At 40.4% G+C, this 13,879-nt stretch overlaps 1 protein-coding gene across 1 annotated transcript in view; it reads left to right on the forward strand.

The window, feature by feature from the left end:
- The window catches only part of WDR78 (WD repeat domain 78), a 33,251-nt gene that overhangs the window by 4,355 nt on the left and 15,017 nt on the right, over positions 1–13,879 (forward strand). Inside the window, exons 3-8 of the mRNA XM_019528425.1 lie at positions 1,002–1,195; positions 4,948–5,057; positions 5,552–5,708; positions 7,641–7,780; positions 10,407–10,571; positions 12,238–12,432. Coding sequence (XP_019383970.1) covers positions 1,002–1,195; positions 4,948–5,057; positions 5,552–5,708; positions 7,641–7,780; positions 10,407–10,571; positions 12,238–12,432 — 961 coding nt within the window. The remainder of the gene's footprint in view (positions 1–1,001; positions 1,196–4,947; positions 5,058–5,551; positions 5,709–7,640; positions 7,781–10,406; positions 10,572–12,237; positions 12,433–13,879) is intronic.

Consider the following 13,879-nt stretch of genomic DNA (forward strand, 5'->3'; position numbering starts at 1 on the left):
ACCAGTAGGTGGTAAGCGCCCACAACAGATGCCATTGGCGGGGGGGGGGGATGGCGAGCAGTGACCACCCGGCAGGCGCCTCCAGCAGTGTCGGCAATGCTTTTCTCAGGGGGTGCACTGCAAATCTCAGGGGGTGCAGGTGCACCCCCTATGCATTGCCCATGCCTTCTTTTCCCAGTTCCTGTGCCACCATTTTTGGACCACATCTCCTGCATCAGCTCATGGGATAGGAGTAGGGGTTCCAGGGCAAAAGATTATATGAAAGGGTTCTATGTCTTTAGAAAGTTTAAAAACCTCTGGTTTAGAGCAACAAACCTCCTCTTTAGATGAAATAACCTGTGTTTAAATCCACATGGGAGATAGTGACAGTAGAATATTTATTTATTTACCTGACAAAAGAAAGGAAATCTCATATCAAGTGTGAAGAAAAACTTGTTTAGCAACTTTTCAATCGACTTACCATATATATTCTTGGATCAATTTGGTAATTTGGGGGGAGATTGTAAAAGGTTAGGGTTGATAATTCTCTCACTAGATAATATTTTCTGTAGTGCTAACTTGGTATTAGTACTGTGAGCCAGAAGGACCCTTATTTACACCATCTTTTGCCAGCATTTAGATTCCCTAATTTTTCTACCATTGGAGCCATTAGAGAACAGCACAGCCTGAAAGGTCAGTAGGGCTGACCAGAAAGGGGATGTGGCTATGCCAGATGACGGATGTAGTTTCTCAGCATATCCCTGAAACAGCTTCTACTGGCAGAGATCATAAGAAGGAAGTACCCTTACCCTCACTAGGAGAGCAGCAGTACAGGTACCATCTACCCTCTCAAGGTTTCAGTGGCATAGGGAGTTTGCCTCTACATCAGAAAGGGTGACTGTTTCTATCCCTCCTGACCCAAATGAAGTTAAATGTTTCAGAGTTGCATATTTTCATCATTTTCACATGTTTAGGAAATCCAAGAATATATTTATTATGCATTATTTCTGTATTTCCTTTAGGTTTTTGATGAACAAGGGAAGGATGTAACACCCCATCCTCTCTACCGCCCAGAACCAAGTTCAACACTACACAGACAAACTAAAATCTTGTCAGGACATGATTTCTCAGGGACCACAACAACTGATTTTCTGGCATCCTTATCCTTGCATCAGACATCTGGAATTAATGCTAGTTTAGTAGGTCCATTCTCAAGGTATGTTGCATTTTGAGAGTCAGATCCTGAGCCAGGGGTGTACCTGTTCTGGAATGACCATGCTTGAGAAGTTAGGAGCAGGAATAATAGTGTAAGGTGAGGTATACTTGGCTGCTATTGCAGCCTTGCATGAATGGAATTTGTCAGTACTTGTGACATCTATAAATCTGTACCCAAACACACCTCCCCATGGCCTATTTTACCTTGTTACTCCTGAGTGGACAGCCTCAGGAGAGGCAAATGACTTCCTCATGAGTTCTTCCCCAGGTTCAAGAACTAGGAAGCCCAGGTTGCAGCTTTTGTAATGGTCTGGCCAGTATGCAAAGGACATAAGGAAAACCAGTCTCAGTGTTAGAAAGGGAGGTAGTCTGCTACTAGAGGTACTCTGTAGTTAGAATGATATTGCAGCCACAGTATTCCAGAAATGGTGAGATCCAACAAAGAATTTTTGCATTCAGAAGCTTATCTACATAGTTGGTCCAATAAAATATATCACCCTAATAAATCTTGCCTCTCTAGTACTTACAGCAGAGTCTTGAAGGTAGACAGTTCTAGTTTCGTATAAACTCTTTTTACTACTTTGCTCAGTTACTGAGACCATCTGTCTCTCTACACAACATCTTTAAAAGAATAAGGAAATATTAATACTTGCTTACCTATGGTGCCTTACAGAAGTGCCATAAAAATACGTTGAAGACCAAAAGTACCAAACGCTCGCATATAGTTTATTTATCTATGGCAGTGGTGATCAGCCTCTGGCCTGTGGGTCAAATGTCATCAGAGTCATCATGTGTGGTCCACTGGGCTCTCCAAGGGGTGAGAAATTTGCCAGTGAGGGAGTGGTGGCCATTCATATGGCAGACTCCCCCCTGCCAAATTCCCAAACCCAAAGCTTTGCACTGCCACTCACAACTAGAACATGCTCCTCCCCCACTTCTGGATTGGGGCAAGTGCATGCTCCCTAGCCCCTTTCCTCTCTGCCAACCCCCGTTCCAGTATAGAGCCAGGTTGGGACCAAGTCATGCTCTCTTTCCCCCTTGTGCCCAGGGTTGCAGCTGGGCTGCTCTGTGCTCCCTCTGTGTTGCCAGGTGGTGCTAATTGCACCAGTGCCAGGTGGGATCTGGCCCCCAGACAGATGCAACACTGCCCATCTGGACATTTGGGGAAAAAGTTGAGCACCTCTGGTCTATAGCAACATTCACCTCCCAGCTTAACCAGAGAACAGGTGCCTAAAAAAATTGGTAATGTATTTTTAAAACAAAACAAACTGTTATATTTTTGTTATGGTTTCATATTTAAAAGACAGTAAGCATTGGTTAGATTTGAATATACTGATTTATTTTTAAATGATGGGCTTGTGATTATTAGTCTTTCACTAAGAACTGAATGTATGTCAAAAAAGAAAACACTGTAAATCTCTTTAACTGTAATTCTTTTATTTAATGTATAAAATATTAATCCGTTGAGCAGTTCTCTCATTTAAAACCAATTAAAATATTATGCACATGTATTTGTGCATGATGTGTATTCTAACAAAAGAGATCCACCAATTTTAGTCCATATGCCTCTGCTTAAAAAAAAGCGGCTGAATCCATGTAGTTTCACCATGTATGTTTAGTAAAAGCCAATTAGTTTTGATGAATACATGAAAGAACTATTTATGCTTAAAATTTAAAGTTCAGAAACTTCTTGTGTCTGAGACATTATGAAAAAGTGGGTGCTGATGTCAAGTTTGTGGAGATGATGGTTGTTTAGCTAAAAAATTCAAAGAATTGTAAGGTCAGTAAAAGAAAGATTTTAAAATATCTCTTCTGCAAAGGCTAGTAAATTTGATGCTACTCTCTCAGTACAAAGCTTTTTATTATTCATGCTGCAGCACCTAGAACATTTTTTCTAGGTGTTTACGCAGCACCTAGAACAATTTAAGCTTAATACTAATTGGGGAATTCCTGAGCAATATTGACAGGTATACAAATAATTAACTGGAAAAATCAGATGTCATCTACGAAATGTGTCAATTCTGGAGGCTAAAGTTCCTCATTTCAACTGTAAAACAGAAGGATTCACTTTTAAAAGTGCATATCGCAGTGCACTTTTAGGTACAGAGCATATCCTGTATATCTATAGACATATACAGACATCCATTTTAAGGGAAAAAAGCAGTATACTGAGTCAACTGTTGTGCATAAACGTATTTTAAAAGACCACCACCGACCCACCACATCACTTTGATTTCATTTTAAATTAACACAGTAAACAAATATTTAATATGGTGATCTTATGAATTTCAAAGATGTTTAAAAGGCCTGGTCTTGAAAGTGCTACGGAGTGTGGACAAACATACTTTTTAGCTGCTTTAAACTGGGATGGGGAGCTATTGCTCAGGAGGGGTTTCAGCAGTTTTGTAGGGCGAAACAGCACTGCTTCATTTCAAGTTCCTTTTCGATGGGACAGTGTTTCATTTAGAGTTTCATTTAGTTTTTAAGCGCTGTTCCACTTTGTTTTGTCCAAACTGTTTTGCTGTTTTGTTTTGTCCAAACTGTTTCGCTGTTTCACCACTGTTTCAACATTTTGCCCATAGGCTGTAATGGGGAAGCCCAAAACTGCCTATAACTTTATCATTTCTTGCCTGATTCAAATGAAACTTGCCGGCATGGTAGCCCTGTCTGAGGCCATGAAGCCTGCCAAGCTTCAAGGAGATAGGTGCAGGAGTTTCTGGGAAATTGCACCTCAGGCTGCTAAAAAGCAAAACTCACGACATGGGTGACACTGTGTATGTGGTAAGGCACTGTGGGGTCAAAACTGCAGGCCTGCTAGGTCCTGCTGAGGCCTTGGAGCCTGCCAGCTTTCAAAGAGATAGGTGCAGGGGTTTCTGGGAAACCACCTCAGGTTGCTGACAAGCAAAACTCGTGACGTGTGACTGTGTGTGTTTTCCATCCCTCCCCCAGAGCACTGGGAAGGGACTTCAGGGAAGGATGACGGTCGCTGGCCAGCTACACACAGTCAGTATGAAAGCAGTCCTTCCCTCCCTTCCCCCTCCCTCTCCTTACTTTCTGTTTCCCTGAAGGCAAACCCAGCTTGAGCTTCAAAACTTCAAACCTTTGAAATGTTTCAACTGCTCGTTTTGTTTTGAGGCTGTTTCAAAGCCCTTTGCTGCATTTCAGTTGCGCTGTTTTGAGCTCAAAATGAGTCGAAACGAAACAGCTGGTGAAATTTCGCGCAGCCCTGCTGATTTGTCTAATTTATATTTGCATGATTCTGTAGCCATGCAAGGTAACTGAATGAAGTGGAACTAAAGTTAGAGGTACATTTGTATCACTACAGAATCATGAAGCTGTAACAGTTGCATTTGGACAGTTTCTATGAATAACCTTTGAAACAGTTGTTACATCTACCCAAAGACCACCTCTTCCTCCTTTTTTTTGATCTATGGTGCCTGGTAGCATTACTACAGAGCAGCTCCACAAGACTGTATGCTAAGAATGGATTCCAGATCTTTTTTAACTCCCCTCTGTCTGCATCCTCACACATCTTCTTGGAAGAATTCTTGTTTTTAACTTTCTCTTAAACCAATTCACTTTTTCTTTCGAATGTCTTTGTACAATTTCTTTTGCAATGCGAGCATTTATTACATACAATATCACAATGTAACTTGATTACCTTGACATCAGTACTTCGTTATTATTGCATTGCTTTGATTACTGACTTTTTAACTAACACATATTATTCATATCTTCCATTTGTTATTGAAGGACATACGGAAGCAGCAGTATTTCTAAATCAACCATATCTACAACTGAATCTATGGCAGATGAAATAGTGGAACCTGGATCTAGACGAGACACAGTTATTAGCTTATCTGGTAAAGAGAGCATATTTCTGTTTTTACACATATTCACAGTTCTGATTTTAGGCAGTGGTCCCCACTCATTCCTTGCAGGTAACTTGTTGCCTGTGATCCCCAAACCCCATTAAAAATCTAGAGTCGATCTGTGTTAGTTGACAAGAATGACCTGAAATCCTTTGCAGCTGACAAAAGTTGTGAACCGTTGAGACCTTCTCCCCACCTCTCCCCCAGTGTTGCTTGTGACTACAGGAATCTAGAAATTTAAACCTAAGGATGACAAAGAGAGTAATTAATGCACAATGTTTTCCTAAGAGTATCACTTAGTGTATCCCAAGCTTGGGAACTACTTTTTTGGAGCATGATCCTGTGAACTGCTATGCTAGCTTCTCAAGGATCTCAAAGCCCCGAAGTATTTCTAATTTTCATCACTAACTTTATAATTAGGTTCCCCTCTTTTAATTTTAGAACAGAAAAATCTCTTAGTTCTTTGGCCTTATATAATTTTGCAGATGTACAGGTGAGGCGAGAGGAGGTCCGAGAACATCTGACAAAAGAAGACTTAGAGAAGAGAGCAGCTGTTCACCTCACAGAGACAGAAACTCTCTGGATACTGGACATGCCAACTGTCATGGTGTCTGTAGAATCCGAAGAAGCTGAAAAAGTACAGTATGTATTTTCACAGTTGTATACATGCTTCACTATCCCAGATTCAGTTTTCGTTGACTACAAAGATTTGAAAAAGACACATCAATTAATAGGATCAAGGTCCTTACTATCCATTGTTTATAAAACAACTTTTGCTTAAATGTCTTCTTACTGGTCTCATTTGCATCTCTAAACAAGCTCATGTTAAAACTAAATTTTTGCTGACTGAATTCAGACCTTTCATCTACTATGGCAGGTAACACATAGTAGTATCTTAGTGACAGCAGAACTCATTACTAAAGTGATTGTTTTACCATAAAAAACGTAATTTTCTTCTACCCAAGTAAAAAGGCTTTCAAAACCAAATGATGGTCTTTATTTACTGCCAGTCTGAGACCCATTAACATGCCATGTATGGAAGAACATGAGCAGTTTTTATTGCTTAAAATCATTTATGTGATAATGATATCCAAACACAGGAAAAGCACACTGCTAGCAAACCTTAAAGAGATGCACTTAGCTAAAATGGCATTTATATGACATTAGAAACACAGGGAAAGAGAACTGTTTACTTCAAAATACAACCCTCCCCAACCACTAGGTAAGGCAAATACTTCATATTAAGCAAGCTACTCATAATAAAAAGCCCTGTGCTTGGTAGCAAATTTGTAGATGGAACGGGATCCAAGTGGCTAGGGAGAGAACATACAGCACAGTCAGATTTAGATGCAAATGTTTTTCTCCCAGCAATTTATGATTTATAGTATCTAAAATAATAAGAATAAGAATTAAAAGAATACTAATGTAGCAAATGTCTCTGGAAACATTTTTCATGTAGATTTTTCATTCAGTAATTCTTAAAAGAAATAATCTAAAATATACAGCTATTATGTTTCCTCAGAGTTTCTTATAGCAGCTTCAAGCACACAAAACCCCTGTCATTTTCTCTCACCCAGTCCATTTATGCAGTATTGAACATGAACAGGCTCAGCTGCACATACTTAGTTCCCACTTCAGTGTTTCCTCCCTGGGCTGCCTCTGAACTTTGGCTGGGTGTTAACAACACACAGGATACATCTTTCTGGCTTCCTCTCAGGAATATCAGTGGAGTAGTGCACTGGAGTAGTGCAGTGAAGCAGTGAATCACTCTCTGTCTTCAATAATAGACCTATATACCTTGTCACAAAGTGTTTGCAGAATTAAGCTCTAATGCCTGGGATCCAGGCCCCTACAGATCACTAAACTTTTGCACTGGTATATTAACAAGCTTATAACTAATGGGCATCTGCTTCTAGTTGAGGCTATAGGGAAAATGCATCCTTTGTGCATGATGCATCTTCACCCTGACCTCCCCTGACACTGTCAGAATGCAGTGTACCCAGGGGAAGAAACAAGGTGAGGAGTATCAGAGAGTCCTCCAGCTCTGACTTAACCTGTGTGCGTAGCACCTATTGTCAACTGAGTGGGAATGATTGGTGCTCTTTTCTGGGGGTAACAACATTGTTGGTGGACTCAGGGAAAATTTATATGCGTCTTTAGGTTGTTAAAACTGAAATAACTGAGAAATAGTTACACATTTTCTCTTTACTATTTCCACAGTCATTGTAGATGAGACAATATATATAGAAATCAGTTTCACTCTTACATTTAGGCAACGTCTAATTTTGCTCTGCAACAGAACTGTCAGTTTTTCAATTATAGCCGGATTTCACCAAAGTTCAGCGGTGTTCAGATCTGGAATTTTGCTCATTTTTAGGCACCATTTCTACTCCAAAATAACACTGTAAAGTTGAAAAAGTACCCACTGATGGGGAATATTGAGATTTAAACAAAATTCCTCTTTACTGTGAAAAGAAGGAACAGTAGATTTGCACAGAGAACAAACCTGTTCAACCTGTAGTCTTAATATGGACAGTTTTTTTCATTTGTGTTAACATTGCATGCTTTTTAAAGGGAACGGAACAAAGCTTATATAGAGCTCTGTAAACACAGAACTGGCAATGATCGCTTTGTGGAAAGGATGATACAAACTCTTAATGGAGCCCCAAAGAATAAAGAAGTGCAATGTGACAAAATCCTTACAGAGGACAAAGGTAAATTATTATTCAGAAAAGTGGTCAATATGGATAATGGTACTTGGTAAGAACGGATCCTATTAAATATTTTCTACATTTGCTAATTGTTATTGTGGCTTACTAATTTTGAAACTGAGTTTACCCACTACTTATCAAACTTAGATTTGGGAGAATACTAAAAGTACAGAAAGCCCTTGGGATCTAATGGGAATCCCTTTGCACAGGTATGGCGGTGAAAGGACGCAGGAAGCCCTTTCCTTTCTTGCATCCTCAGTGCAGGAGCCAGCCAAAATGTCAGTTTCTGCATTTCCTGACAATAAAAAGTTTAAGACAGGCTGGAATGGTGGTCTTCATCCCAAAGGAAAAGTGGTGGGGGCATCACTAGGACCCTGCCTCACTTCTGTTCTGCTAATATGTAGAAAGTGTTCCATGGAGCAGCACACTGCATCCATTGAGACAGTATACTAGTGGCTCCTCAGAGTTTTTTTCTGCATGCTTACTGCCTGCCTCAGCACCATATGATCAAAATGCCTCTGACAAGACAAACCTTCAGTCAGACTCAATATCTTTTTGAGATTCAAAAGTGCACTGTTCCTATTTTGTCTGTAACTGTTCCAGGGACTTTGGTTTCAGGTCAAGAGAGAAAGGACAAGGTATGTTACCATGATTCTGGTTCTCATAAGGTACTTTAATTATTGGGACGTCTGCTGGGAGGAAAAAACAGCAGTACCTAAGCAGTCAAGCAAATTCTTGAACTGTGTTGGTGATAACTTCTTGGTATAGATGGTTGAGAGGTCAACTAGGTGAGAAGCTCTTCTTGACTCGTTGCTCACAACTAGGGAGGAACTGGTTGAGAATGTGAAGGTGGAAGCTAGCTCCAGTGACAGTGGCCGCGTCTACATGAGACACTGACTGTGCAGTCATTTAGTATAAACAAGTACTAAATGACTGCGCAGTAACTGGAGTTACTGCACAGTAGCATTGCCAAAAGGCTTTTAGGTGACACTGACTGCACAGTAGCTCCTTACTGCTGCACAGTAGTGTTGTGTCACGCCTCCTGCCATGCAACGCTACTGTGTGGTAGTAACAAGCTACTGTGCAGTCAGCGTCTCCTGTAGATGAAGCCAGTGACTGTAAAATAATAGAGTTTAAGATCCTGAGGGAAGGAAGGAAGGAGAGCAGCAGAATAAACACTTTGGACTTTAGAAAAGCAGATTTTAACAAACATGGGGAACTGGTGTGCAGGATACCTTGGGAGGCAAGTCTGAGGAGAAAATGAGTCAAGCGGAGTTGGCTGTACTTTAGAGAGGCCATTTTAAGGGTGCAGGAGCAAGCTTGCTGATATGACAGAAGATTGTGACATGCAACAGGAGACCAACTTGGCTAGACAACAATCTCTTCAATAAGCTGAAACTGAAAAAGGAATCCTACAAAAAGTGAAAACTCTTCTATATTACCAAGGAAGAGTTTAAGAGTATCATGTAGGCGTGCAGAGAGAAAATTAGGAAGGCCAAGGCATGATCTACAATGCAACTGGCAAGGGAGATAAAAGGCAATAAAAAGGTATTCTAGTAAGTGGATATGTTTAGATGAGCAAATGCTGATGGATGGGTTTACTCCTCAGTAATTTACTGCAGAGTAAACTCACCCTGGGCAGACACCTACATGAGCAGGCATTTGGGCGCAGCCGGGGGCTGGCCAGGAACTGTCCCAGTCTGGGGCTGGTCCCAGCTCTGTGCCCCAGCTGGGAAATTGAGACACGGGGCTTGGAAAGAGCTGCAGGGGAGGGGCAGATGCTACCCTCCTGCCCTGATTCTCTGCCCAGCCAGGGGCTTGCTGCCATCTGCCCCACTGGTGGATTGGGGCAGGGGGTTGGGACCAGCCCCTCCCCCACAGCTCTTTCCAAGCCCTGTGCCCCAGTTTCCCAATTGACTTCCCAGGCTGTGCAGGGTAGTCTATATATGCAGCTTGGGCCAAGCCAGAAACTGTCCCGTTTTGGGACAGTGGCAGCTCTGGGATGGTGCACAGCAGGTGGGCAGGTGGTTGTTGCATGTGGGTGAGCTGGGAGAGGTATGACAGCCATGGGCCAGGCAGCGGTCAGCGTGGCGGGGCAGCAGGGCCAGCATAGTGACCAACAGAAGCGCAAGGCACTAGTTGTCTCTGCCACGGGCAGAGGCAGAAACAGCCATGGCATGAGAAGGCAGAGGCAGTGAGGAAAGCACTGCTGTATGCTGTCCCTGTGCTGGGTATGCTGCTTCTGGCCTGGGAAATGGCTGGCCAGAGAGCAGCAAGCAGGGCTGGCATTTGAAGAGAGCTGCTGGCTGCTGGCAGCTGTGGCCGGAGTCTGGAGCTCCCTCAATGGTGGCTGGGGCCTATTGCAAGCCCCCAGAAAGTGGAAGCAGATTGGTAGCAAATCTGCTTCTGCTTCCCTGCACATGTAGGCACCTGCTTGGTACCATTTACTCATGAGTAATTTACATGCGAGTAAACTGGTGCTGCAGCAAATGCATGTGTAGCTTGTCAAAACAGTTTGTTAAAACAGAAATGTTATTTGCTATACAAAGTCTAATATTTCTGGCAACTATAGTTTTTATAGTATATCTTTAGAAGTAAAATACTGTAATATTGTACAATTCATTTCTAGGAATAATTGCCACTTCCTGGGACTTGTATGATTCTTTTAATGCCTTGGAAACTACAGTTATACCATCAATAACAGGAGGTAGCCGACCAACAAGTGTGAGTAGCAGTAAATCTGTTGTGACCAAAGATCATGATCATACCACATCTACAACTTCTACTGACAGAGGTAACTTTTTTCTAAGTTTAAAATTATGCAGTGTTTGCATCCTTAAAGTTGTGAGTATTGTCTGTGCTCTCATGCAAAGTAAAATTATACTGAGAACATGTTCAGACTGTACACTTAGCGCTGGAAATTAAGGTAAGGCTATAACAATATTAAGGGTACATATATAACCTTACCTTTGCTCTTTTTAGGTAAGTTCTGTGATAGTTACATGGTCACTACTACAGCTAAAAAGAAATACGGTATTCCATCATATATTTTTTTCTAGTCTTAGCTATACACTGTAATACTGTGTACTTCAAGACAGTATAAAAAAGCATGGGGAACAGTCACATACTATGTTTTAGACAATGTAGTATTCTGTACAATTTTTAACAATTTCCACCAATACTTAGCCATATACCTTTCTTCTGATTTTTACTTGTCACAAGATTATAGTCTATATTACAGGAAATAGCAGCAAGCTTTTAGCTCAAGCTGTAAGCAAAAAAAGACTTAAGTAGACAGGACAGCATTTGTCTATCCCTTGAGTGTTAAACATTCATCAAAGCCCTGTTACCTCTTCCAGCCAAGGACGAGACAGGATTCCCTTTGCAGCCTGTTGTGGCTTCTCCTTTAATTAACCAGAGGTATTGCTACTGAATGATGTGAGACCAATCTGTTTTATAGGCAGACAAGGTTCTTTGGGTGAATCTGATCTTTTATTAGACCAACTTAAATGGTTGGGAAAAAAAATTCCAACTATTTAAGTTGGTCTAATAAAAGATATCAGATTCACCCAAAGAACCTTGTCTGCCTGTGTCTTTAGACCAACACAGCTACAAGCTACACCATCTGTTTTATCACATTTACTCTCTAGGGTGCCTTTGAAACACTTATAAACCTGCTGACCCTGGTGCGGGGAGACTAGTACAAAGAACTGGTTCTCTCGCTCTCCCTCATGGCTTTGTTCTGTTTCACAGGCTTAGTCATACAGTTGTCATTTTGCTTAAAAGAACCCTTTCAGAATCAAATAGCAGACAAATCATATTTCCATTTTTTCTCATGTTACTAATATTATCTTAGAATATTAAAACTGGGAAACAAAATAAAAGCATGCACTTCCCTCATTCATGTAATTTCTTTTTTGCACTGCACTTAGTTTCAATAATGGAAATGTACGTGAGTGGTTTATTTTTGCTTATGCTTATGGTTTTACTTCCTGGGTCTCAAATATAAGCCCAATTTTGTAGTACTTGAGTTATAAATATTGTATGCGAATGGTTAAATCTAAGCAAAAAAAATCTCTTCTTTTAAAATATGTATATGGGAAAATCTTATTAAAGTTTACTTTGTCTTTTAAAAAAAAACTTAATTTGGGGGTCTCAATTATTTTGGGTGATCTCTTCAACTTTTATATCTAAATAAAGGGCTAAAGGCTGTTTTTTATGTGTATGCATATGACTGGGTTGTACATATAACCTAGAACAAAATTCAGTTTCAGGAGATGGTAGCATAAGCAGTTTGTCTTATAAATATTAAAAAAGAGAACTAAAGAAAAAAAGTTGAAGTTAGAGATACTTGTTGCTCCTAATAGGCTTTGTTTATCATACCTCTCCCCAGTTTTTCCCTGCAAGATGTAGTGAATTGATTTAATACATCTACCTTTTGCAATATTATCTGTTTCCAGAAAGTACACACTCTTCTATAATCGATTTGGAAAGTGTTATTCTTGCCAAAATTCAAGAGGAGGAGGAAGACCATTCAGAAGCTATATTAAAATCAGAAAAATTTCAGCAGGATTTATTTGTTATGGAAAGGATTCTAATGGAGAATGTTTTTCAGGCCAAACTTGCTGCTTACCGGCAACTTCCTGTTCTTATAGGTATTTTTCTCATTGGATAAGTCATTGTCAAAACAAATCTCTGCACATTACCAAAAACATCAAGTAAATGTTTCCTCAATCCAAACTATGTACAGAAAAACAAGTTCTTTTGGAAAAGAGGGCGGGAAGGGTTTGCAATTTGAATTGTCCAGTTCTAACTCTATTTATCTAATACCCTGCAGAGCTGAACAAATGATTCTTGAGTTGCCTTTTCTCCTTCATTAACAGCAGCAAATGAAGATTTATTTACAAGTTTCTTAATATACTTTGTTCCTGAAACTCAAGATATAGATTCTATTTAAATATGCTCTTTTGGTTTTACATTTCTGCACCTGAATACAGGGCCTTTCAACCTTAAAATTCAGCCCAGATTATGAGTAAACAAGTTTTAATCCTTTAATGGCTTTACAATGTGAATGAAGAGGTCAGTTCACTGCAGACGACAAGTTACACTATTTGGAATCATTGTGGAGAATCTTAACAGAAAAGCCAAGGACTAAGTGGGCTAGGAGACTGAACTACTCCCATGTCCAGTAAGGGAGGTCTAATTAAAAGAGGGAAGAAAAATATTTATGGTGTAAGAAAGCCACCTTTATTGTAGCTGTTCATTGCATAGATAGATTTGCTTAGATGAGGTCAACCCAATATTCTCCACAAGCAACACATTAATTATTCAGACACATACATACCTTTTAAAGATAGTATCAATAGAACTTTCAGTCTTAACTTTTAACTCATTTATATCCAAGTCACAAAAGTCCAATCTTGCAACCTCTATGGTACACAGTCCCTGCATTGTATTTGCTTTTGTTCGATACTTCAAAAGGAGGGAAATAGTTTCAGGGGAAGATTTCTAAAGCTCAAACAGGAGCTAGATCTCCAATCCCTATTGAAAATCTAGACTGTATGCATGTTAGTTGATAGGAATAACTTGATAGCCTTTGCCAGCTGACAGAAGTTGTGAACTGTTGAGAAACAAAAGACTCCATAACCAATTAAGTAAAACTTATTTTTGATAGATGCAGTTTCATTTTAATTATATCAGAATCACTTAGCAATTCTCTAACATGGATTCCTAAAGTTTGGCATCAAAACTGAAGAATTTCTTAAAATTTCATAAAATTGGAAGTTGGAAGGAAACTTTGTTTCCTTGGGGAAAAGCTATTCCATCTGTCAGGTTCTTAGAAGGCAGGGTAGATATGCACTTTTATAGGAACACTTTGCAGGAAGCGTTCTGAGTTGCAACAAGCTTTGGGACCAAATAGAAGTTCACTGTTGGTTCCAGGGGGCAGGGGAATCTAGCTACTGGCTGTGAGCCTGCAGCCGGTTTCCCCTAGCAATGGCCCCTTCTCCCTCCCAGCCTGTCCCTGTTTTCAGAATGGGAGGGGGAAAAGGGAGCAGAGGGAGTTCATTTTAGGGGTTCCTCAGCTGGCACTGGAGGGTGGGG

This window comes from Gavialis gangeticus, unplaced genomic scaffold (assembly GCF_001723915.1).
Source record: "Gavialis gangeticus isolate Ggan-Ray unplaced genomic scaffold, GavGan_comp1, whole genome shotgun sequence".
Lineage (NCBI taxonomy): Eukaryota > Metazoa > Chordata > Crocodylia > Gavialidae > Gavialis > Gavialis gangeticus.